Source organism: Cricetulus griseus, chromosome 10, assembly GCF_003668045.3.
Source record: "Cricetulus griseus strain 17A/GY chromosome 10, alternate assembly CriGri-PICRH-1.0, whole genome shotgun sequence".
NCBI classification, from domain to species: Eukaryota; Metazoa; Chordata; class Mammalia; order Rodentia; family Cricetidae; genus Cricetulus; species Cricetulus griseus.
In genome coordinates, this window is record NC_048603.1 from 15,513,167 (window position 1) to 15,541,054 (window position 27,888).

The 27,888-nt window shown below is 44.0% G+C and overlaps 1 protein-coding gene across 4 annotated transcripts in view; it reads right to left on the minus strand.

The window, feature by feature from the left end:
- Positions 1-27,888, minus strand: part of LOC100763509 (vacuolar protein sorting-associated protein 13B) — a 437,125-nt gene that overhangs the window by 53,650 nt on the left and 355,587 nt on the right. For 3 of the 4 annotated variants that reach the window (XM_027431500.2, XM_035449622.1, XM_027431502.2), the window contains 2 exons: positions 22,994-23,155; positions 1,941-2,096 (listed from right to left, as the gene is read on the minus strand). In XM_027431500.2, the coding sequence (XP_027287301.1) occupies positions 1,941-2,096; positions 22,994-23,155 (318 nt within the window). Of the gene's footprint in view, positions 1-1,940; positions 2,097-9,635; positions 10,258-22,993; positions 23,156-27,888 lie in introns of those variants that run through there. The other variant, XM_035449623.1, reaches the window with a different exon arrangement.

Here is a 27,888-nt window from a genome sequence, read left to right on the forward strand (position 1 = left end):
GAACTGGAGTTACACACAGTTGTGTGTGGCCATGTGGGTGCTGGGAATTGAACCCAGGTCCTCTGGAAGAGCAGCCAGTGCTCTTAACCACTGAGTCATCTGTCCATCCCCTTAAATATACTTGTAATAAAAATATAACTATCTCACTCTCCCTTTTTTCCTCCTCCATGTGCTGCCCAGACTCTCAAACTGGTAGCCTCTTTTTCTTTATTATGTGTATGTGTATATGCAAATATCTAAACGCAGCCTGCCCAGTATGGTCTTGTTGTCTGTGCTTTGTATTTCTAAGGTGCTGTAATGCAGAGGCTGCTCACAGAGCCCTCACAGCAAGTTGTGTGCTGTCTCTGTATGCCTTGCAACCATGGAGAATGTAAGAGCTTGGTAGACGATTCTGTACCCAGTTTCCTAAGAGCTGGTAGACTGGGAGGTATGAGGGGTCAGACCTCTTGCCTAAACTACTCAAACCAAAGGTGGGGGACCTTTCCCCAGACATGCTAGTGAATGATGATGTATTTCTGAATGACCACAAGGGGTGCAGCCAGAAAATGAGTGTACATTTGCCATAGAGGAGCACAACCACATCAGAACTCTTAGGGCCACAGGACTGGGAATACGTGCTCCTTGAGATTCTCCCTCACACCAGTGGGCAGGTCGCCGAAGTCCTTCAGAAAGACTCATTTGTTTCACACGTACGTCCTTGTCTGCTTGATGATGTGTGTTCAAAGACTCGATGGAGCACTAGCTTTTCAGTGAGGCCTCTAAATTCCCTTTACACAGTAGTACCCAGGCCAGGGCTTGCTTGAGTTTGCAACTTAAGAGCAAAGATTGTGTCCCATCCTGGGAGTCTTGCATTTTATCCTGTCCTGGGCACAGTCAACACTCATTCTGAGGAGAGACTGTCTGATAGGACTCTCCTCCCCCACATTCCTGTCTTTCTGGGCCCTGAGTCCTGTTTTTACTTCTGTTGTCCACAATCATGAGAACCTGAAGTCCAGCTCCCTGGTCAGGTACAGACCAAGAATGTGTGGTAGGGCCTGCTCTCCCTCTTGCCAGTCCCTGCCTGCCTGTTTCTTGAGAAGCCCCTGGGGGTCCCTCAGAGGGTACCCCTTTCCCAGGACTAAGTGCTGTCCTATCATGTTCCCAGTCCTTCACATGAGCTCTGGTTTGCCTGCCACAATCCAGATGCAGACCTGTATGTTAAAACCCTTACGACAAACCCAGCTATTGTGTGTGTGGAGAAGCCAGTTTTCAGATTTTAATACTTCCTCCTTTTTTCCCCTTTCTACTTTTGTCATATGCCCCATACTTGAAAAACATCTTTTAGAAACCACATTTTCACATCTTAAGAACACAGAAAAAAAGTGTCAGATACTTTTTCCCTTTGCAGTCTTAGAACTTCAAAAACGGCCAAAAGGAAGTTTTATAAAATACGTAGAAATATGCGCTGAGAGCTGGGGTTTTATATGCCAAGAGTTAGACGGCAGTGAATTTTTACTGCAGTTAATATTAACTCTTAGGGAAAGGAAAGCTTGCTGGAGCCTGGGCTCAGTCTGTCACAGGGGAGAACCGCAACACTTCCACACACGTTATCCAATGTGCACATGCGTGAGGAGTGACTCTCGGTTATCCGGGTGGGTTCCACTCCTCTTTGCATCTTCTCCTTCTCAGAAAAGGCCCTTTGGCTACTTCACAGCTCATTAGCACCTCGACCAGAAGGCAGGTGGTGACAGGGAGAGAAGGAACTAAGATCAGTAAACTTCACTGCTAGTTAGCAACTCCTGTAAAAGACAGGGACAGGGGTTTGGAGCCACCATCACCAGCAGGGCTTTCATTCGCTGTGTTCCTGCACATAACCGTATTACCCGAATACAATAGGACTCATGTCCATTACGTGAAGACTTGGGAGCTGCCTGAGTGTGAACGCAAGGGAACCAACTCACCTGTTTCTGCACTCCGCTGAGTGGACGGACCTTGATGATGAGTGAAGCTGTTCGACCCTTGTACTGAATTGTTCTAATAAATGTCCCAGCATGGTCCACACTGAAGGGCTCTGACCAGCGCCAGTTGCCCCAGCCTTCAATACAGATGTGTAACAGCTGGAAAGAAAAACAATAATCGTCATAATGCCAAACATGCCAACAAAAACCTAGTCCTAAAATGAGAGTCTCGTTGCTGGAAAACCTCTCTATTTGTAATCTCCAGCATGTGTTTCCCTTCTAACCTGCATGATTCATCTACTTCCAGCTTATTTCACCGGGCTAAGAATAGCAAATATGCCACAGAGTCAGTGTTGTTTTCCAGATCACATTTTAAAATAATGGTCCTATCAAATGGCAAAAGGTCTGTTGAACATTTGACGGGGGAAAAACGGCCATTTCGTTCATTTGGAGGACAAGGTTTAAATGTGAGATCAGAGGACACCGGCAGCAGACTCAGCCAAGTCTGGCTTGCAGCACCATTTCTGACTCTAAATGACCACTCCTCATTTTTTCTTTTGATAGAAATAGATGCAGTTTACCTCACGTACCTCTTATGAAATTACAGTATTAAGTCAGAAAAATCTTCACTATTTCGATAGGAGATGAATGCCTCTGGCCCCTTTATTTTTGCATTATACACTAACTGTAACTTTTACCAACTGAGTCTCTGGGTGCATATTTTCACTCACTCATTAGAAATGAGGCTGTTGGTAGTAACGATTTCTTTGGTGGGTCATTCAAGTATTTAGTATTTACTATTTGGCTATTAATCACTCACTTAAACTATAAAAATTCGTCTAATGATATGTATTAAACACAGTAATTAGTACTTCTTTATAAAATATGCAAGCAATGTTTGCTATGCTTTGTAATTATAAGAAAACTGTTTAAGGAGTGTTTATGTGATACAAAAATGCAACACTTTTCACCTAGACCTAACTAGAGGTGAACTCACGAAACTGCATGACTATAGACTGAGTGGAACATACCCACAGAGCTATAAATCCACAAAGATGCCCTGAAGGTATACACAGTATTATCATCAAAACCAAAGTCTTGATGGAAGCAGATTTCAGTTCTGACAACTTGCTTTAGTCTGAGAATTTCCCAAGGTCACTGGTCATTACGAAGACATGTTTCAACGACTGATTGCAGTAGCATCTTTTTTGAGAACGTCTGCCAGAGTCTCCGCTAAAATCTCCTAACACCCCTTGCTTTCACTATCATCTTTCTTCAGTTCTTCTCCCACACATCAGCCACTGAGCCTGTGAAAACAGGAGGCCACCAGTGGGGTGACTTCCAAAAAGACTAAAGGCTTTTTGAGAGACAAAATGTAAAAATCCAGGACCGCAAGTACCCCAAGGAAAATAAGTCTTACCTACATATTACTCTACAGTATAAAAGTGCCAGAGTGTTTTTCATAGTTAAAAGTTAGTTACAAGGGGGAAAAACAGAGAGAAACAGTAGCAGTGTTTGGAGCTTCCTTCCTTCCTTCCTTCCTTCCTTCCTTCCTCCTTCCTTCTTCCTCCTCCTCCTCCCTCCCTCCCTCCCTCCCTTCTTTTATAGCAGCAACTGGGAATAAAGTTCAGGTCCGCACAAAACTAAAGGAAACAAGAAAGTTGTTTTCTTTGGAAACAATAAACAAACAAACAAACAAATAAATAAAATAAAATAAAGAAAAACAAAAAAAGAGAGAAGTAGGCAAGGTACCTAAGGTCAAATGAAGCTAGCTTTCCTGAACATGCCTAGGACTCTAGAGAAGGCTTTGTATGTACAATGTGATTTTAATTGAGGATGTGCACATTTGCATATGAGCCCAACTTAATTAAAGCTGCCCCCTCCTGCACACAAGTTTTATTGATTCAGTACCACCAAGGAATATGCTGTTAGGTTTTCCCTGGCAGTTATTCTCAAAATGTTGGCATAGATATTTTCTTTGAATTGTTAAAATTCAGATATATTTGCTTTCAGTTCACACAGAAAAGTCAAGTGGGAAGAAAATGTAACACTTCTCTCCATATGTATCAACTGGGTATTTACAATGTTTTGGGTCTACCATTAAAAAAATCTCTCTCACTGGGTAATTCCATGCCTACAATCTACCAGGAAAACAATCATATTCTTAGGAGGAAGACCCACGAGAAGGATCTCAGGAGACCCAGGAGCATGTCAGTTGTCCTGCTCATGGTAAAATCACTAGGCCTGGGGCAGTGATCAGAAGTTCCAGACGCCAGGCTAGGGTGGGAGTCATCTTCTTGTGTCTAAGTGACTAAAGTTCCCTGCTCTAGGAACTGAACTTAAGTTTCCACTTAAGAATGATTACTATCTGGGTTTTAATTTCTAGTCATAAATATAAAAGCTGGCACAAAGTATGAAATTTATGTCAGACTACCTAATTTTCATGTTTTCTGTCTTCTACCCAGCACATCTTTATTCTGCAGCCGCTAAGGAAGGTACCGCAGAGGCCCTGTGGGAGAGCTGAGGCAGAGGTGTTCAGCCACCAGGAGTGGACCGTCCTCTAGGGAGAGCACTCAAGAGTAGCTACATGAGGGTGGGGGTGGGGATGGGGGGTAAGAGCAGGGTGCTGGGGCAGTCCAGACAAGGGAGGGGCTGCTCCACCAACAGCCGGGTCTCAGTGTGGGCAGAACTGGGCAGAGATCACAGTTCATTCCAGGCCAGAGTGGACAGCGTGAGGGACAGCAGCATACAAAGTTAAGAGTGTCGGCTGCCTGGAGAAACGGGGATGGGAGTTCGGCAGCCCTGGGAGGAGCAGGCGCTGACTTCTGAAGCTAAGGGGTTTGTGATCTATCCAGGAATTAGCGGTTAGCCACAGAGCCTTCAGGAGGCCGAGCATGGCGTGCTGAAGAAGAGGTGTGTGGAGGCACAAAAACTGCGCATCAGGATGAGAGGCACCGTGGGGCGAGGAGGACCAAGGGCTTAGCCTCCCTTCTGGCTGTATCAGTTATCAGTTTGGGAGCTTGTGCCTTACCTCCTGTCTTACCGGCTCCCCACACCCCCCTTCCCATCAGCCCAGGCCATGCACTCTTCTCTGGACCATTTAGCTAGTGCTTAGTGTTTTCCACTGAGTGGAAAACTTACCCAGGGCCACTCTCAGAACTCTTAAATGACAACCTAAAGGCGGCAGTGAGGCAAGGGACAGCTGCCACACTGCTGGGGGAACCCGAGGGGACTACGCTTTCTTTACTCTGTGGCCCCTGGGGCTGTGCTGCCAGCCAGACTAAATGTGTAAGTTTACTCCTGAGGGTTTCAGAGGGGAGTAGAGAACAGCTTTCAACTCATTTGTTTTCTATACAAAATAAAACAGAACTAGTGGTTGGGGAGTTAGAGATTGACTCTGAGGACCACCCACAGACATGTCTAAAGAGAGAATTCCTAAACTGGTACATCCAGGAAGAAAGAAAAAATAGGATGAGATCTAGAAAAACTGAGTACGCCAAGGAACAGAGAGGACAAGTAAGTGAATGGTTTACACAATATTTAAAGTCCACAGGATAAAGCTGTGAACTGATACATTCATGATTCATTTAAAAACTGCTCTAAAGATTTTTATACCTCAAAAATAAATTAGTGAGGTTTGCTTTTGTGTTTTATAATTTATTCTAGAGTTATGTATAATGTTCTAAATAGAAATTAAAAATTCCAACAACTTCAACTTTTCCTAATTCACTGTACTCATTATAAGGCTTTTTTTAAGGAGCATAAAATGTGAATATGTAATTTAAGTCAAATAAGCAAATGGATATATATTAAACCTATAACTTTTGCATATGTGAGTATACCAAAACACACACCATTAACTTATTAAACTTTTAAACTCATTACTGGCAATTTAATAAATTTATTGAATAAATGAATTAAGCAATGAGACTAACCAAAATTATATACTCAAATTTTAGTAGAGACATTTATGCATAAAATAAGCATTAAATCAAATCACAATATTAAAAAACATGCCTGTCTTGAATATTCTTTCAATGTAGGAGCTATGTCTTATGTGGATGATATTAAATTGCAAATGGATGTACTTTCTAAGAGCCCAGATCCAGCCCCCGAGACACACTGACAGCAAGACTCAAGTAGGAGAGAATCTGGGGGCATGTGGAGAATCTGGGTGTGTGTGGAGAATCTGGGGGTGTGTGGGAAAACCATGACCAAAATATATTGTGTCAAAAACTTTTAATATGAATATGGAAAAAGGCCAAGTAGACAAAATGATACAATTGTTGAGTACCATCAATAAAATCTTACTTTTATCCACCACTTGATCGTGGTGGATGATTTTTCAGTATGCCAGTATGTTATTGAGTATTTTTACATCAATGTTCATGAGAGAGACTGGTCTGTAATTCTTTCTTAATTGAGTCTTTATGTGGTTTGGGTATTATATCACGGTAGTCACAGCTGTTTTTAACTCTATTCCCAGGGGATTTGATGCCCCCTTCTGGCTGCCAAGAGCATTGCATCCACATGGTACACATGCAAGCAAAAATCCATATATGGAATAAAAAAAAAAAAATCCAGTTGATGGTGTTGGAGAGATGGCTCAGCAGTTAAGGGCACTGGGTGCTCTTTCAGGGATCATGAGTTCGATTCCCAGAACCCACATGGTGGCTCACAACCATCTGTAACTGGAGCCTCATGGGATCTGACGCCCCCTTCTGATGTGCAGGCAAACATTCAGACAAATCACTCAGGCATAAATAAATAAATCTCTTTATGGGAAAGAAATCTTACTTGTACAAAATAACATCTGGAAAACAAAGTTCAACCACCTGTCTGCAGTGTCTGGTCTAAGTGGAACATGTCTGTGAAATTCTGGGAAATTATCACAGCTATGAGAAGAAATGCAGGAAACATGCCATGCCTTTGACTTTTTCAGGAAACTCAATTTAAGGATGTTCAAGTTAGCTGAAATTATGACAAAAACCATGCAGGAATAATCTACATGGTGGCTTGATGGCATCGAAACTGAACGTTGAAATTTTTGGGACCCTAGAGAGCCTTTTACATTTGTACAATTGCTCATTGGAAAAGATGATTAGGTAGAAATAAAATTTTTAGGTGCAGAACTTGGACTTTTTTGTGCACCTTATTTTGGTAGAAAAAATGGCAGAGGGATAACTTAGGAGAGTCTCTGTAAATCAACTTTCTAAGGGCGACCACCATGGCCCATGGGCTCCTGAGGGCAACCACCATGGCCCCTGGGCTCCTGAGGGTGACCACCACGGGACATGACTCCTGAGGACGACCACCATGGGACATGACTCCTGAGGGTGACCACCATGGGACATGACTCCTGAGGACGACCACCATGGCACATGGCTCCTGAGGGTGACCACCATGGGACATGACTCCTGAGGGTGACCACCACGGGACATGACTCCTGAGGGTGACCACCATGGCCCCTGGGCTCCTGAGGGTGACCACCATGGGACATGACTCCTGAGGGTGACCACCATGGGACATGGCTCCTGAGGGTGACCACCATGGGACATGGCTCCTGAGGGTGACCACCATGGGACATGGCTCCTGAGGGTGACCACCATGGGACATGGCTCCTGAGGGTGACCACCATGGGACATGGCTCCTGAGGGTGACCACCATGGGACATGATTCCTGAGGGTGACCACCACGGGACATGACTCCTGAGGGTGACCACCATGGCCCCTGGGCTCCTGAGGGTGACCACCATGGCCCCTGGGCTCCTGAGGGTGACCACCATGGCACATGACTCATGACGGCGACCACCACAGCCTGTGGTTCCTGATGGTGAAACCACCAAGGCACATGGGCTACTAAGTCCTTCATTTCTCATAGTGTGTGATGGGCTTGTAAGTTCTGCATCAAGATTGTCTGAATTCTTCTTACAAACACTGTGCAATCGTATGGAACAACTTATAAAAGAGAGAACCCTAATATCTTGCAAAGTGTCATTGGGGTGGAACTTTTAGCTAGAGGGTATTCTTCCTGTGGAAATCTCAGATTCAGATATTTATTAACTCACCAGTTCTACATAATGTCGTATGAAAATATAGGCAAGGAATATTATGTCTGTGTGCCCAGTGATCGATCTAGATGTATTTTTGTTTTAGCACAGTTTATAATGAAAATGCAGCAGCACTAGGAAGTAGCTAAAAATACAGATTACTAACTCACCATCCATGAGACACTTACTAATACTGCTTATATATTGTTCTATTTGTTCCTTAACACAAATTTACAAATCAGATTACCCCCCCCCCCGCAACAATAGCAACACAAGTGATTCCTTCAGGGCCACAGTTCTGGGAGAGGAAAGTGTAGGACCTTTCCATGTGCCAACTCAGAGCCTCTATTGTTTTCTAAATTATTTATTTTTGGTGTGTGTGTGTGTGGTGTGTGTGTGTGTGTGGTGTGTGTGTGTGTGTGGTGTGTGTGTGTGTGTGTGTGTGTGTGTGTGTGTGCGCGTGCGCGCGCGTGCGCACATCATATGCGTGGAACGCCCACAGAGGACAGAAGAGGTGTCAGATCCCCTGGAACTAGAATTACAGGCAGCTGTGAACCTCCTGATGTGGACACTGAGAACTAAACACAGGATTTCTGCAGTAGCAGACTGATCTAAACAATTGCCAAAGGTATAGTTCATTTTGGTAAAAGGAACTAACAAAACCTCCCTCCCTCCCTCCTCCCTCCTTCTTTCCCGCCCTTCCACCCTCCTTTCCAAGGGAGAAAAATATATCACTTATACCAGAGTGTTAAGAGTAATCATCTTTGGGTTAGGAGGGTTATGTTTTAGGTTTCCTTTTTCTCATATGTGTTTTGCATGCTTTCATGGATTTACAATAATAGTCCATATGATTTTGCAACCAGATCATAGGTCCTAGTAAGAGTCAAAGCTCCCCCTGTACTCATTCTAGGACGGTGCCATGGTCTTCAGCTTATCTCTGCAGCCGGTGCAGCGCCTCTCACAGGGTCTGGCTTGCTAAATTTGTAGCCTTATATATTCCTGTGATACTCAGAGTGGTTTAATACAATGGTGTGATGCTTGGCTAGGGTAATAGTTATTATTTTCTAGAAATTAAGTAAATATTTCGAGAGCTCTACAGCTATTAAATACTTAGCATAAGCCAGTTAGCTGCCACCACATGTGGGGGAGAGAGAAGAATGAGATTCTACTGGCCTGAAAATCTTGACAGTAACAGTAGAAAAACAGATATCAGATAAGATTTATGTTGCAAAACTTTATTAAACATAAGAAAAATGCTAAAAAAAAAGAGAGAGAGAGAGAGAGAGAATACTGTAAGTCCCAGAGGTACTGCCCTGGGAGATCAAAAAGTTTGATCAGAGAATGTATTTTATTTATTTATTAAATGTATTTATTAAAAAAAACATGAAAAAAGACAGGTTGAAGTGTAATAAAAAATGACAGTACTTTTATTTTGGAAAAAAAAAAAAAACAACAAAAGCAAGCAGCAGCCTAGCAGCCATGCGACAACTAGGGTTCTTTCTGTATAAAATTGATGCCTACAAAGCATACGGACTGCATTAAAAACAAAGACACATCATAAAAGTGGCAAGCAATATTTTTGCCAATACAATTAGAAAATTAATTTTATGTTATGAGCTCTTTGGTTTCCTTTTCTCTACTAATTTTGCTTAAAATTCAAATAGAGCCACTGAATACTGATCCTAGAAATGGGAGAGTCATAAAGAAAAACAATGATTGTGTTGGGAAGTCAAATCCTACTTTTGGGCCGTCAAGAGCTATGAGTCACGAGACCTGGGGATATGGAGACCTGAGGGTTAGCGAGGAAATCTGGTACAGGGGGGAGCAGGCGGCAGCAGCAGCAGAGTCTTGGTCAGTCTCTGCCATGTCCCCTGGAAGCCATTCATCAATAAACGCAAGAGACTGGTGCGTGGGAGACAGTGAGAATAGTTGAAACAAAGAACCTGCTTGGCTGAAGGACATATGTTACCCACACATCCTATTGCTATCCTCCAAGAGCTCAGCCATTTTATCCTAAGTTTGTAACGGTCACTTGAATTTTTCGAACAATCAGTATTTTAGCCTATCTGGGTGTGCAATCTGTCCATGGACTTTTGTAGTGTAGGCATGAGTCTGTGTTCAGTTGTCTGGGAAACGCTACGCGGGCAGCAGCCTGAGCCGTGGTGGTGGTGGTGGTGGTACTTCTCACTTCGACACTGCCTCCCAAACGAGGGGCTGTCTATCTCATGGGTGCTCTTTGCTTAGAAGATGATCAGTTCTAAATGCTTGGGACTAGGGGAAGCAAAATAGCAAAAGTTCAATAACCAAGCTTGTTCATTTGCTAAAATGATCATACACAGCCTTTCGAATAGTTCCCCCATAAAATCAGATATAAATATCTATGGTTTCAGACACTACGCCATGATGGATAGACTTGCTCTGAACGAGTTAATTTTAGCATCTCGTATGTTTCTAAGAGGTGTGGGCTTTCCCTATAGTAAAGTAATATGTGACTAAAACAACCTGAGCGGTGATGCGAACGGATGGCTGCTCTAAGTCCAGAATTTTGTGAGCCGTTTTACTTTTAATTCTACCACATAGCGTCTAACTGGAGACGTCAGTGAACTGTGATACACCTGTGTGCAGAGGACGGTGGTTTACATTTGGAGTTACACTGACATACTTCGGTGCTGCCCACACACGGACAGACTCACTGGACAGCGTGGCAGCTGACGGGGGAGGCTCCAGAGTATGTTGGGTGGAAACGGCAGACGGGGATTTGGGGGAGCGGAGAGAAACTGAAGGGCTGCCTGACAGTCATTCACAATCACATGCTCTTGAGTTCCCGAATCCACACTGTTAGCTTTTGCTTGTTTTTGTAAAAATCCATTTGTACCATACAAGTGTGCATGATGGAGAAACCTATCCAAGGTCAGAATCGAAACTCGATTTTTAAATTGCTCTCGAATGTAACAGTCATCGCTCAGGAAAATTTATTTAATTTAGGAGACTGCCAACATGTGTCCTAAGAAAAGATGGGGAGGTTTTATGAGATTTTAATTTTTAGCCATTATGACAATTAAAATTGCTATCTCTAATTTTTAATTAGAGAAAAAAAAGATGTCAGCAGACAGAAAAGAAATCCAAAATTCCTATTTATTTTCATTGAACTGGGTTGTGTTGCCACACTGAGAAAACATTTTTATAAAGGCTAAAATAACCATGGCGACTGTGGGTTCTCAGAGCCACTCCAAGCTGTGCAGCTGGTGTTCTTCCCCAGTGAGGGAATGTGCGGCCTAAGACCTGTCCTACCTCACGTTATCCCCAAGTGCAAGCCAGGCAAGTGAAACCTGAACCACAGCCTGAGGCAAAGCCCCCAACTCCACAAGAGTGGGTTAGCTCACATTTATCTTAAAATCTGCTCTCAGCGTTCTGAAAATCCACTGACTTGGCAAGTCAAGAATTATCATGAGAAATGAAATAATTTCATAACTGCGAAGCCATCCAACATTCCTTGTGTCTGACACTCACTGGGTTTGGCCATATCTTGGGCATTATTCTGACCTTTAAATAATAAGTTCTTCAATATCCTGGAAACAATTAAACGCATGGAAACCATTAGAATTGCCACAGTGCAGCCGTGTGCCATTGCCTTTCCGTTAATGTGTTTGTCACACAGATTCATGGAAATGGGTTATGATTAAAGAGTATCACACTATGTATGCTGAGGTCTTTATAACATTCTTAATCAGTATTTCCCATGAGTTAAAAAAGGCAAAATACCATCATGCTTCACCGGTCCAGTGGCACAGCCTTTCTCTAAGCAGTCTATATTAAAATTCACATTTTAAATTAGCCCCGAGAAGAACCTTCATGCTTAGACATCAAGGACTCACATTTGCAGGGTAACAGCCTGTGGAAAGGCTTCGGATGTCTTGTAAAGATCTTAGGGAATCTGTAGTATGTATTCTCCAAACTGTATTTCAGTACCTAGAATTTACTGTCAGGGGAGAGGCTGAGGAAGTCGAAGCAGCCATTACTCTCGGAGCCTCACATCTGAAATAACCCCCAGTTGGCCCCCAGTCAGGCCTATAGAAAACTCCAGAAATGGGCCCAAAATAGCCCTGTCTTGTAGAAGATTGGAAAAGGCCACAGTGTGGGTGACTTTTATGAAGAAACACCGGCAGAGAGCTGAGCCTCAAACTCCTGTGTCTAGTTTAAGGAAGTGAGGAAATTTCACCACTGGTAGATACTTAAGTGTTGGAACCCAATTTGGCCTTAATTAGTTATACAGATAACTTTGGAAGGCACTGGAAGGTCCCTCAGAGATGTGACATTCCTGGAATCCTTGATGAAAAAAGAAAAGTGAAGAAACCGAGTCTATAGTCTCCTTAGCTCGTCTGCATGCTGTGTGATATGAACTAAGAGCACAACTGATTGCAAGTGGACGGTAGTTCCTGGCACTCAAGCAGAATCAATGTTTACAGAATATTTTGGATTAAAATCCTTGCCAGATGGTCCCAAGGAATGTTTACCTCACTGCTGATTTTAGCTATCTTGATGTCAGCAACAACAAAAAGAACTTTGTTACTGTCACTGCAGAGCAAGGCATAAACCCTTCCTTCCCAAGTGGAACTGCTAGCTGCAGACAGCTGTGGCCTAAACAACAATAAGGGTGATACTGGGAAGTGATTTCCACGCTAAGAGAAAATGACAGCATGTGGCAAATTTAATGTGTGATGAAGTCCACTTTTAATATACAACATTTAGTAATTATTCTATGCAGTTTTAGTTTATGGTAGGGAATAATTTTTACAGAATAAACACAGAAGATTAAACAGGAGTGTGAGAACTTGGACATCACTTGGCCCTGGAGGCTGGCACCATTTGAAGTACATACCTGGTCCCCTTCTACATCACTGGCTTTGTGAGCCATCCAGAATGACACAGATGTAGGGTTTATAGCAATTATTGATCTTGAGAACTATTTAGAAAAGTTACTGAGAACCCCCAGCGTTCTCTAGTCAGTAAACATCTACTGAAGGCTAATCCCAAAGCATGCCAGCATCATTATAATCTATACCTCTCCTTCCTGTCCCTCTGGGGACACCCACTCCAACTTGACCTCTCCCTGACCTCAGACGAGGAAGAGGCCCTTCTAAGTGGCAAATGGCCACAAATCCTCTGTGTGGGCTCCTTGCCAGCCTCATTTTGTAACACGCTCTGCCCAATGTGTCAGGATGATACCAACAGTTCTCAGCTGAGATTTAAGAGAAAGCACAGTCTGCTTATTCTCCCAGGACAATTTTGCCATGTGAAGAATTCTGTGCATGCCAGAGAACTAAGACACCTGGCCAACATCCCACCTACTACCAAGGACGTGGCTCACGATGCCATCACCCAGCACCTGCTGACTTTCAGGCTGACCATGGTCTCATGAGTGTACCCTGATGGGGCAGCAAAGTCACTGTGGGAGTGGCTCTAGATCTCTCACAGGCGGACTCACGGACTGTGAAGGGTTTTAAGCCTCTGCGCCTTGAGTGGTTTATTAAGCAGTAAGCAATAGGTATCTGCTATGGACTTCTTCCCATCTGTGGTAGTTTGAGTGTAACTGGCCCCCATAATCTCACAGGGAGTGGCACTGTTAGGAGGTGTGGCCTTGCTGGAGGAAGTGTGTCACCGTGGGGAGGGCTTTGAGGTTTGCTATGCTCAGGATGCCGCCCAGTGTTTCCGTTGACTTCCTGTTGCCTGAAAGATGTACAACTCTCAGCTACTACTCCAGCACCATGTCTGTCTGCATGCTGCCGTGCTCCCTGCCATGATAACGGACCAAACCTTTGAAACTATAAGGGAGTCGTCCCAATTAAACGTTTTATTTATGAGTTGCTGTGATCATGGTGTCACTTCACAGCAATAAAAACCCAACTAAGATACCATCCAAGGTCAACCTGTGGCTAACATTCGAAATTTCCTCTTTTCTAAGTCCTTATGTTACTAACAGTTATTTCTCTATTCTACATCATCAATCTCCTCACAATTTCTTTTTATATGAGCATGCTTAAATTTATTTAAAATCCTCCCTGGCATTGCAATTTTTGTTATCTCCAAATAAGACTTCTAAAAAGAACAACAAAAACATGAAACCAAACAACCAAACAAACGAAAACTCCAGGCTTATACTCCCCACTTTTTTACTCTGCATTCATTTCTCAGCCCCCTACAGGACGGTTTCTACCTTCATCTTTCCACCCAAGGGGCTTTCTTTCTGCCACCAAGCCATCATTGATGTCCTGAATGTCGAATACAACAGTCTCTTCAGTTTCTGCATCACTCAGTTTCCTCATCTAACGACAGTGATGACTCTATCCGTCTAAACACTCCCTCTTTTGTCTTTTGATGTGTGTGTGCATGTGTGCATGAGTGTGAGGAAGTCAGAGGTCAATGCTGGGTGACTTCTTGCATGGCTCTTCACCTTATTTTTTTGAGAAAGGGTCTCTCATTGTACCTGGTGCTCATTAATTGCCTAGGCTGTCTGGCCACTAAGCCTCAGGGATCCCCTTGTCTGCACCTACCGAGCATAGCACTGGAATTATAGGTATATGCCACTATACTCAGGTTTTAACTTTTATTTGTTTCTAAACATGGGTGCTAGAAATACAAACTCAGGTCCTTATGTTTACATGCCAAGTACTTTACTTAACGGAGGCATCTCCCCAACTCTTCCTTTCTTGACTTTTAAAACACCACTATGTCCTAGTTTTCCTACTACATCTTATTTTATTATTTTATATATCTTATTCCCCCTGCACAGATCCCATTCTTCAACCTACCCCCCAGATTCTGCTACTGGTAATACAAGCTCATTCTAAGACAGTCTAGTGATGCTTGGTTTTTGTTACCTGTGTAATCCTTTCCATATTATGGAGGCTTGACTTAGTGTTAACCCTAGGATGTTACAGAAATCATAATGACTCCTAAGCTTGTGCATAAACCCTGGCTTCTGCCTCTTTATGTCTTGGATTCCTTAATCAAGGGGAAGCCGCTGCCACATCAAGAGAACACACAAGCAGCTATCCTTGAAGTGAGTGCCAGAAACCTACCATGAGCCATGTGAGTCACCATTTTGGATGTCAATCCTGAAGCCCAGTCAAGCCTTCAGATGGTTGTGCTTCAGTTCTGGTTTAATTCTTACTTACAGTGTTTTCAGACCCTGAGTTATAACTATTAGCCTAGTCCTGAAATTCCTGACCAAACCAAACCAAACCAAACAAAAAAACCCTTTGAGATATAAAGGCTTATTGTTTTGGGCAGTCAAGTTTTATGATAACCTGCTAGATAGCAATAGACAACTAAGAGAGATTTTGTTATTTATAAACTGATGCTCTTGTAACAAAAGCCTAAGGTGTAGGAGGGGATTTGGAGCACGGAGTAATATAATCTCTAAAGACATAAAGTATTAATGGATTCCTAAGAGAAGGTAAGCAGACACCCGATAGCCTAGCAGAGTCTGGGGCTGAGGGAAGTGAAAAGGGTATCTGCTGACAAGTGGCAGACAGGTCCCTACAGCGTCACAGAAAGCAGCAAACGGGCTTAGTAAGCCAAGGAATAATTGCTGAGGTTTCCGGATGGTGCTGAGGAGCCTCTGAGCTTCTACCTCCTGTCTATGCTGAAACCCAGGAGGGTTGATTAAGACTAAGGAATGGTTGTTAGAGAAAAGGAGGCCAGAATTGGCTCCCAGCTTTATCAAATGGAAAATGACACTCAACAAAGTAATGGCTCCCAGGCTAAAATCAAAAGTAGGACATGGCTAGCAAAAGTGGTCTAGAGACAACATGGAGAGTGTGCCTATAGTACTCTCTGTTAAGGCCACAGGCACATTGAAGTTGCTGTCTCAGGGAGCTAGTCAAACAAAAGGGGCTCAGGCAATTAAGTGTAGTGTCAGTAGAGCAGAATTTCAGAAGTGCTTTTCTGGGAGAGATTTGTGGGCTTCATTTCCTAACATAGTGATCCTCAATGAAGTCAATGGGCGACCCTCAAAGTCATTTAAAGGGTTATACTGTCAGGAACATCGCCACCTTAGACTCAAAGAGACAGAGTACAGGACAAAGGGTCTTCAGGCTTTCAAAATTATGCAAGCATCATGGAAAAAGATGGATGGTGCGGAAGGTAGAGCCAAGGGCCTGCGGCCATGAGCCATGGAGAATCCTACCTAACAGAGTATGTGGACTAAGAACCAAGAGACGCCCAGCTTTTATCTGGGGTTTCAGATTCCTCTAGACCAGCGGCCCCTGCATGTCTCCCGTCCTCAACAGGAGCATCTACAGGGGTTCTCCTCGGTCCATACCTTCATCCGTGCTGTCCTGTAAGTAGCACTGGGTACCAAAGGTCTCAGTCTCCTAGCACTCATTTGGGGATTCGTTAGACAGCCCACTGCTGCCTAGACACTGACGAAAGGCTAATTTGAATCTCTAGAGCAGTGATTCTCAACCTTCCTCAAGTTGTGGTGACCTCAACCATAAAATGGTTTCCATTGCTACTTCATAACTGTAATTTTGCTACTGCTGTGGATTGTAATATAAATATTTTTGGAGATAGAAGCTTGCCAAAGGGGTCACGACCCACAGGTTGAAAACCACTGTGTAGGGAAAGCTGTGGCCACGCCTTCTTAGGGGCTGACTACAGGTGTGCCTGACCAGGCTTGTGAGGGCGTGGTCAGAGTGACATAGTGGGACTGCGTTTTCGGTTTCGGTTTCTCTTTGCTTCTTGCTGTACAGATCTCTACCATGCCAGCTGGCTAGGTTGCTCTGTAAGTAAGGCTTTTCCCTATTAAATACCCTTATATTTCTACCTGACTCCGTATTGGTAATTTCCCACTATACCACTGCTTGGAGACCGTGTCCCCAGTAGGAACACGCCTGCTCTAGATTCCCCTTTTCAATCCCCTCTATTAAGACTGGCCCGTGGGGCATTTTCTTGGCTAATAATTGATGTGGGAAGGCCCAGCCAGTTGTGGATGCTGTTACTCATGGGCAGGAGTTTCTGGGGTGTATACGAGAACAATCAGGAGGCCAAGCCAGTAAGCAGAGTTTCTCCACGGCTTCTGCTTCAGGTCCTGCCTTGAGTTCCTGCCCTGATTCTCCTCAGCTGGAAGTGGCAACAAACCCTTTCCTCTCTTAGTTGCTTTCTGTTCAGTGTTTCATCGAAGCAATGGAAACCCCGACTAAGACAGCCTGGAAATCCAGTTAAAAAGGCAGAGGGGAAAGGAATCATTGATTATAGAGACCTGATCTCATTATCAGTTACCTTATACATTTCTTGAGTATGGATTATTCAAAATAACCTTTTGGTTTGGCAGAAGAGAAACTGGAAGCTGATAGCTATGGTTGTCTTAGGAATGGACCTTGGCATTTCATGGTTCAAGTGTGCATTTTCCTCCATATATTCTTTTTCCGAGCACTCCAAAGCAACCCACATCTCAAGAAATCCAAACACTGTTTTCTGTTTCCGTGGACACAATGACCTTCTTTCTCAGCTCTCCTGCTTAGCTCTGTCATGGGTGACCGACCCCTCCAAGCCCAAGGCAAACAAGAATCCTCTTCTCATAAGCACTGTTAAATCCTGTGGATTTTAACCTGCCACACACCATCCAGACTTCTACCAAACCAGAGCTCCTGGCACGGTAAAACTGCGATTCCGTCCCTGGCCTCTTACAGAGGCAAGCCCGTGGAGATCCACGCTGTCCTTGTCACTGGGTACTGTTCTCCTGTGGCTGCTTTTCACATTCTCAGATTTGGTTTCTAGTAGTTTCATTATGTGTCTGGAGCTTTTCTGAGCTACTAGACCTGTAAACCTCCATCTTTTATGACACATGGGACATTTTTTCTAGGACAATGCTTTGTGGTCCTTTGCTCCCTGTACTCATTGGGAATTACAATTACTCATATGCTGTGAAAATTTCCCAGAAGTCTCCAGGGTTCTGATCTCGTGGAGCCTTTCTTTCTTTCTCTTCTTCCGATTGGATGCTTTCTGATCTGTGTCTTCCAGTTGACCAATGCTTTCCTTCCATCACATTTCAGCACACGTCTATTGACAAGTGACAAATTACGCAAGATGGAGAAGTCTAAACAACACCATTTACTCTGCAAGTCAGGAGGCAGCAGGGTTGGCCCTTTCTGTTCAGTGTTACAAGACTGCAGATAAGGTATCAGAGAGCTGACTGCCCTACTGCCATACTGCAGGCACCACCGTGATGGGTTTTGCTTCCACAAGGTAGGCAGACTCTTATGTCTCCCTTCACAAAGGTTCCAAGCCTCTCAAGGCTTTTGCTTGATGAATTAGGCCTGCCCAACATTAATTAAAAACCAGTTGCTCTAGAACCGTAATTGTATCCATAAAAAACCTTCATTCTGACTGTATTCGGAAAGAGTGGCCTCTGAAAAGAAGGTACAAAATGGACAATTGGCTGGAATTTTGTAACAGTCTTGAGTCAGGCAGTAGTGCCACACGCCTTTAATCCCAGCACTCGGGAGGCAAAGGCAGGCGGATCTCTGTGAGTTTGAGACCAGCCTGGTCTACAGAGTGAGTTCCAGGACAGCCAGGACTACTCAGAGAAACCTTGTGTTTAAAACCAGAAAAAAAAAAAAAAAAAGACAGTGTTGTACTCAAAACACACTGCCTTGTTTTTTAAGAAAATGGAGAAATGATCATATTTCACCTTAGGGTATGGACCCCCAAAGGGAACTGAAGAACTTTCTGAAGCTTACACACCAACTGCACACAGAGTGAGAATAACAAGTACTTCACTGCTATTCCACAAGCATGTTTTTTTTGTATGAGTTACACTGGTACTTATCTCTCAAGTTTTTGAGATTTTTTTCCAGGTTTTGGAGTGATGAGAGCATTAGGAAGGTCAGAGTAAGGAGAACTGAATCAAACCTTAGCCTACAACCCAGCCCTTTGGAGAACATTCTCCAAACTCCACCTTTAGTGTAGGGTTTATATTTTTGGTACTATGTCTGTTTATTCAATATTTTGCAAGATGCTGTGCTGGCCATCAAAATTAATTCTTACCTAGCTACATTTTACAGTTTAAAAGATATGTTATTTTCATGAGCTTATAAACCACTTTTACATTCACTGCAGAGAAACATTTTGTTATTTTACATACACTCTGTAGAGTGTATGTAACTGCACCTGGAGCTCGTCATAGATGCACAAGTGAGCAAAATGTTCCTGTTCCAGATTCCAAGTCATATCCTGCACTGCCCATTGGAATAAATGTATCCAATTATTCCCTAAGAAACAGTTCTCCCCCCTTTACCTTGCTTGATTTAATCACTAAAGTTAAGTGACTGTGGCTCAGCAGTTAGGAACACTGACTGCTCTTGCAGAAGACCAGGGCTCAGTTCTCAGCACCCACACGGTGGCTAGCAACCATCCTTAACTCTCATCAGTATACCCAAGAGCCTCTTCTGACCTCTGAGGGCAGCACTAATTACAATGGTGCACACACACATGAAATAAAATAATTTTTTAACCAAAACAAACTAAATCACTGCTACTTGGAATTTTATACTTCTAAAAATGTACACAATTCATAAATTGTGCCTTTTGAAGGTAAAAGAAGTACAAACTCTTACACATGGAGCAGAGGTGTTCCTATTTCAAGAGGATCAGCCGGAAAGGAAGCTGTTTTTAATGGCTTATACATGAGTTATGGAGGTGTTGCTCAGCCTAGTTTGATTAAACCAGACAAGGCTTCCTTTATCTTTGAGCTGTAGACACTTGCTCGTATCCTGGGAAGATACCACGAACTTACACTTACAGGATTTAGGTTCAACTCAGGACAATGTGAAACACTTCTTTGAATACAGACTCCTTGATGGTTGCTGTAGTCACCCAGCCCACCTGGTGGCTGAACTCGGATATTTGCAAGTCCTTGGAGGTGGCATCTACAATTCTGTGTGGATGAATGTGTCCAATTATTCCCTAAGAAACAGTTCTGTCCTTTTGTTTGCTTAGGCAAGAAATTGTTGTGGCGTGTCCAACATTTGAAGTGATTCGGCTTCAGAACATGAGTTAGAAACTGTACGGGGAGTTAATGACTTCTCAGTCCGAAAAGGTTCCTCGGCTTAGCATTTCTGGGACTGGTTATGTCCGTGTTTCTTCTTGTCCTACTGGGATTCAGTGTTGTTAGCAACCTTCTGTGTGGTTCTTAAATATCCTGACCTTTTGAAACCTTCCCAGGTGTCACTGCCTCTTTCCTGATCTCAGCACTATAAGCTGCATTGTTGAGTGGAGTTAAGCTCTATGAACTTTAGAAATTCTCCCTGAGACTATGAATTGACTAATACCCAAGGTTGCATAAACAGGCAGACACAAATGTTCCTAAGGCCAAGCTTGCTGGGCAGTGCAGGATATGACTTGGAATCTGGAACAGGAACATTTTGCTCACTTGTGCATCTATGACGAGCTCCAGGTGCAGTTACAAGTTAAGTGGTTGGCTTTTCTGATCTGAGCTCAGACGTAACCTCTCATTAGAGCATAGCAGCCTGTGCTGTTGTGAACCTCAGGAATTCCATGAGCACCCTCTGGGCCCATTACGGCCTCTGGGTTCAGAGGTCTTAAAACACATTTCAGCATACATAGAAACATAAAAAGGACATCTTTTTTTTTTTTTTTTTCCTTTAGAAGTCTGATTTAAACTTGAAGTTTTCTGTTTTTGGAAGGGGATAGGGTTGAGACAGGGTTGCACTTAACTCAGACTGGCCTTGAACTCCTATGTAGTGGAGAATGGTTTGAATTTTCTGATTCTCCTGCCTCAGCCTCCCAAGTGCAGGGATTACAGGTTGCCATCACACTTGGCTAAAGACAATGTTTTGTATGATCTTAATTTACATAAGTTAAAAGTTATACAAGTTAAGTCTGGTGACCCTGTTAACCCTTTGCAAAGGTTCATACTTGGACCAAGAATCCACTGCTATGTTGGCCTTAGGCTTACATGGTGTGCTGTATCAGAGATTTCCCAGCCCTCCTCTTCAAACCTCACAGCTTGGCTGTGAACCATACAGTCAAAATATAGGGGAAGAAGATAGGATTGTGGGTATAAAACTACACATATAAACTAATAAAGAAATAAGTTCCCCCCAGAAAAGAAAGAAAGTTCCCTTATATTTAAAATATGGAGAGCATATGTGACTCTGTAGAGGGTTAGGGGTGGGGGTGGGGGGTGACTCTGGAAAGGGTTAGGTGACTCTGGAGAGGGTTAGGGTGGGGGTGGGGGTGACTCTGGAGAGGGTTAGGTGACTCGTGGGGTGACTCTGGAGAGGGTTAGGTGGGGGTGGTGACTCTGGAGAGGGTTAGGTGACTCTTTAGGGTGGGTGGGGTGACTCTGGAGAGGGTTAGGGTGGGGGTGGAGTGACTCTGGAGAGGGTTAGGGTGGGGGTAGGGGTTGACTCTGGAGAGGGTTAGGGTGGGGTGGGGGTTGACTCTGGAGAGGGTTAGGGTGGTGGTGGGGTGACTCTGGAGAGGGTTAGGGTGGGGGTGGGGGTGACTCTGGAGACGGCTGAGTGTCTGCTTCTTTGCTCTGTCAGCTGGGCCGCACGGTTGGCTGTGTGGGTGAGGTGGCTCCTACAGTATACAGCCACACATTATTATAGCTACTCTGAGGCTTATTTCCTGCCTTTGGTAATGCATTTCTGGGGCTGCACTGACCATGGAAACCTTTAAAGGGCTTAAAAGGCTATACAGCTTGTGCTGACGCAGTTGGCATTGCGTGCGTATGGGCCTTTGTTCTGGGTAGATAACTGCATGCTTCTAACTTTTGCAACCAGTAAGAAAAAGCTAGCAAAAAGAAAAAAATTGAAATAAATCCAATGTTTATCATGTCACAAAGGACAAATGAAAGCTAACATGGAACATTTTCAAGAGGAACGAAGGAAACCGCGTGTGATTTAGGGTACAGTTACGAGCGCAGTATCATATTGTGTGAGAAGCTTTGGTGAGAATTTTTATTACGTGGCACTGGAGAGATGGTCCTGTGGTTAAGGGCACGCATCGCTCTTCCAGAGTTCAGTTCCCAGGGCCTATGCGAGGCCGAGCAGGGCACCCTGCACTTCTGGCATCTGTGGGTACCTGTACTCAAGTACACACACCGACTCACTCCCACACACAGAATTAAACACAGTGAAAACTAACCTCCAAAAAGAGAATTTGTATCACACGAGCTTACAGTTTTAAAGTCCTGTCACATTAATTAGATTTAAAATTAGGATATTTAGATAAAGAATATTTCATTATATCTATGTTTCCAAGTTATAACAACAGTGGGGTGATTTCATGTGAAAAAAGCTCAAAATAAATAGAAGATAAGAATCTAGCTCTTTGGGATACAGAGGAGAAAAGTGGAAAGGCGGAGCCTGAGGGTGGAGCAGACCTAAGGACCACATGGGAAAACATGGTCTCTAATCTAATGACTTACTTTTAATCACAAGCAGATAGTAGTTTATTACCCAGAGTTTTAGAAATACATTATTACCGAGAATGCTTCCTAGGCTTTCTTTTTCTCATTTAAGAACACATCTTTGCATTTAATTTATCCGTACACTATCGCTGAAGGGCCCGTCTCTCTAATCATCCCCATGTAAAGTGACAGAAAAATGGAAATCTGAGTACACGAATGGTTAATTGGCTCAGCACATATGAACACTGCACACCGAGCAGCACCCGGCACCTTCTACAGATCAGGGGCTGTCATCCCTACTCTGCAGATGCCAGAACCAAATCTCAGAAGGTGCAGGCCCCTCCCCAGCACAGGACCCAGACCTCTGTGCATGAAGCTTCAGAGGCCTCTCTCTCGTTCCTGAGTGGCACCTATGCTTCCCGGGAAGCATGGCCTCTGGACATTCCTGGGCTTCCAGCAGATGCCACTCCGCCAGGAAATAACCACACGTAGGGCAGGCACGTAAACGCAGAATAAACAAGCCCCCAGCCCGAACAATGGCTGTTTGTAAGACTGCTTTGCAAATACCTGTGGGGATTTGTGGGAGCGCCAGCTGTACTGGTGGCTGTGGAGACTCGCCAGCAGAATATTTTCATCAGTATCCACCTGGCCAAACCGCAGTGTCTCCTGTGTGTCATTACAGATCACAAAGTGGCTGAAGACCAACTCCTCCACCTCAGGGCATTTGTTCTGGAAGAAAAAGAATATGAAAGCCAATGTGTGTATCAGATTAATTGCAAGATGTTTGGCAGCTGTCTGCCCAGTGGCCATTGTTACAGCACACAAATGTTAAAAGGACCTGTTGTCATTAGCTCTGGTACACAGAAGAGTCTATACTTTCAGGATAAGCACAACAAAAATACCTTGAAGACATTGTACGTTCCAGGAATGTGTTTCAATTTATACTCCTACAAAATAAATCATACACACAGGAGAGGGAAAGAACAATGGGATCCCACAAACATTTAACATTTCTGAAAACGAATTACCATGCTACAAAGAGTGCTGTACTGGGTCGTGCACGTTTCTGAGCAGAGTAGCAGAGGCTAGAATTACCATGCTCCCAGCCCTCCAAACGCCACAATCAAGGCCAATTACCAAAGCCACAGTTTGTACCCTACAGAAAGTAAGGATCATTTAGGTTACTGCAACCCTGGGATCTTTAAGAGGGAGGAGGAAGGGTGTGTGTGTGTGTGTGTGTGTGTGTGTGCGTGTGCGTGTGCGTGTGTGTGTGTGTCTGTGTCTGTGTGTAAATCTGCTCAGGAAGAGATATAAATAAAACCATAACCTTCCCCTCTATTGTTAAGAGGCTGAACATACAAAACAGATCATCTAGAGGATACATTTAACGGCCGAGTTCCAGTTTTTAAGAGAAATAATGTGAGTTGAAAAAGTTCCCAGTTTCTGCTTCATTCAACAAATAGCTCAGTAGCTAAGATGCTCCGTTACACAGCGCAGGCTCATCTGGTTAGTGCTAGGTTTCTATGCTGATACCTGTTCCCCAGACTAAATGAGTCCCCACTGGCTGCTGTGACATCAAAACACTGGCTGCCACAACTGTGTTTATCACCCAGGTTGTGGCTTAAAAACCAGTTGAAGGCTTTCAGGAAACTAAAAGTACCGCTGGGAAAGGTGTCACCTTGCGGATAGAAGAAAATTCCCAGTTAATGGATTTACAGGTGACGGGAGGTAACACGGAGGACGCCTCCCTGGTGGGCCTCTATTTTCTGGCCCCTTTTCTGACGGGAGGGGAAGTGAAAGAGTGTGGTGACTCGGAAGCTGGATGCATCACTCAAGGGACCGGGAAGCAGGAACCCAAGGAGTGCACGGGTGAACGAACGTCAGTGGTACCCGCCAGCCAGCAGAGAATTGTGGGAAACAGAACCCAACCCAAGCCATGCCGAATACTCCCAAGGTGTGTGTTCTATAGTTTGGGGTGGCAGCGGGACCTTAAAGGGACTCATTCTCCCAGACACCCCTGAAGACCACCACCGTCACCACCAACGTCACCGCCGTCACCGCTACCAGCACCACCAACACTACAATCGGTTCTTTCTCTCTCTTCTTTTTCAGTCTTCTATCCACTCTTGCTTAACCTCTCAGTTCTTACCGTGCAGAACCTGGCCTGCCAGGCACAACAAGCTGGCTGCCCTGCAGTCATTACTGCTCGCCGACACGGCTTTCCCCCTTGTCCTGAGCTGCTGTTGGGTTTCTGATGTCGCCTGCGTTTCAGTTTCAAGTCTCCTAAGTTTCCTAAGGGCACCCCGCCTCTGCCGCCTTTCCCCAGAACTCCCCTCAACTCCTTTATTCAGTCAAATGTCAAGCTGCTTCCTGGCCCAGTCCCTCCCCTCTGCTGGGACCGCTTTTCTTCTACCGCTTATTGGTCGACTTGCTTGTGTTCGGCTTGCAGGTTTGTTGTGTGACGTTTTGCTCTTTTTGGCTATTTAGGTGACCTGCCACTCAGCTCCCAAATAAATGACACATTTATTATTTCTTACAAATGCCTGGCCTTAAGTTGGCTTGTTGCCAGCCAGCTTTTCTTAAGTTAACCCATCCATCTCTCGCTTCTGGGCTTTTATCTTTCTCTATTTCTTGTATATCTTACTTTCACTCTTACTCTGTGGCTGACTGACCGGCCCCTGACATCCTCCTCTCCTTTTTCTCTTCTTGCTCGTCCTCCTCCTCTCTCCTATTTATCTTCTCTGTCTGCCAGCTCCGCCTATCCCTGCTCCTGCCTTGCTATTGGCCGTCCAGCTCTTTATTAAACCACCAGGTGTTGCAGACAGGCAGAGAATCACAGCTTCACCGAGTCAAGCATAAACAAAGTCACATAAACAAAAGTCACACACCTTGAAATAATATTCTACCACACAGGTCACTGTGTGTAAAGCCAGTGCCTTAAAGTAGCTTTCTGAAACCCTCCCCTGGCCCGACCAGGTCTCCCTGTGTGATATACAGGTGACACCATGGATGACTTGTTAGTTTGTCCGTTACTGGATGCTATGCTTGCTGCCTATGGGAAGGGACAGGACCTGGATCTTTTACAATTTTACCTCCAATGCTCCTCATAATCCCTGATGCTTGAGAACTCAATAAACATTTAGGAAACAAACAACACAAACAAGCGGTGGTTGTTTTCTGATTGAGCTGGGAATTGAACCCAGGGCCAGATGCACAACGGGAAGCACTCTACCGATGAACCACACCCTAGCCTAACATTAATAATTATATTGTTAAAACACTGACTTTATAAAAACTAGAAAAATAGTTAAAAAGTGAATTTAGACCGTCAGTTTTGGAAGGGTTTTTTTTGAGCAATCTTTGTCTCTGAATGTTCCAGCTCTTGCTGTTTAGGCCTGCTCTACCCAATCCTACTTAATGTATTTATCTAAAAGCTTTAATCAGACCTGAATCAGTGTGTGTGATTAGTTCTGATGAGATTTTTCCACTTGGTATTATATAATCAAAACTGCTCTCCTTGTAAACGTTTCTCTCTCCTTTCCAGGCAAGAGTACAAACATGAAGGAAAGGGTATGACTGCAATTCCCACTCAGTTACACATCCTGAGGTTAAAATTTAGTTTTCATAATGGATTGCGATCAATCTCCACACAGAAGTTAAGTTACCAGCTGGAGGCTGAAAAAAAAAATATCCTTCCTCCTCCTCATCCCTAAAAACTGATGAGAATTTAATAAATGATGAAGGTTTTAGTGGGAAAATGTAACTTAGAGAACACAAAGGGGTTGTTTACATTTTTCTAAAGAATACTTGAGGGCCTTGGGGAATTGTTTCTCAACTGCTCCTTCATCTATGGAATTTACTACAACTGTGATAAGCTTCAACATTTCTTGGAATGTTTTAGATTCTGTTATATTATATAAAAATATGTATATTTGCTTATGTGACATCATCTACACTAAGCCCCAGAGTGCTTGCAAGGATTTGTAGTGAAAGATGGCTTATTCATATTTCAAGCTCATGTCACGTTGAACAGGAATCTGCATGGTAGAGATGACGTTTGGTAGAAGGGAAACACGGGGTGTGACCTCCATTTAAGAGCCATTGTTCAAACCTGGGAGACTGACACAGAAAGCAAAAGGCAAGAGGTGCTTTCAGTTCTTGATTCAGGTTCATGAAAGAAACCGTCATTACACACACCACACACACACACACCACACACACACACACACACACACACACACACACACCCCACACACATACCACACACACATACACACACACACCACACACCCATACACACACACACAGCACACACCCATACACACACCACACACACACACACACACACACACACACACACACACACACATACACACACACACACACACACACACCACACACACACACACACACCCATACACACACACACACACACACACACACATACACCACACACACATACACACACACACCACACACCCATACACACACACACAGCACACACCCATACACACACCACACACACATACACACACCACACACACACACACACACCACACACACACACACCACACACACACACTACACACACACACACCCATACACACACACACCACACACCCATACACACACCACACACACATACACACACACACACCACACACATACACACCCCACACACCCATACACACACACACACATACACACACACACCACACACATACCACCCCACACACATACACACACACACACCCATACACACACACACACACACCACACACCCCACACACCCATACACACACACACACACACACACACACACACACACACACACATACACACACACACACACACACACACACACACACCACACACACACACACACACACACACACACACACACACCACACCACACACGAGGAGGAGGAGAAGGAGAGACAGAGTCGGGGAGGGAGGGTGCTCTATAACCTCAGAAAGCACAAACTGATGCAAAGTTCTGTGAATTTTGATCTTACGACCTGAAGGTGAAGGGCAAACTGTTTCATGCCTGATAATAATCTGATTTTAAAAAGTAGATGGAGAACCCAAATCTCTTGTTCTACTTATTAAATTCATTTCTCATTGTCAACAACTATACTATAGGTCAGCATTATTAAGCAGTTACACTAAAATTCCAGTTTCAGAATATACTTCCTTCTAAAGACAACGAGCTACAGCCAGGACAGAAATAAGGAATGTAAAACGCCTCTACCGGCCCATGTCAATGCTGAATGTCCTCTGGCTTCAAAGTAGCTCACTTTCATATTTACTTTAGAATACACAGGGCCCGATGCCTACCACACTCAAACTTGGTGGCAAGTACCCTTGACATGGGAGGAAACAAGAAAATTACAGCAACAATTACAGAAGCGTACCCTCTTGTGGCTCATGTTAACATTGCCAAATCCCTGTGTAAATCAGAA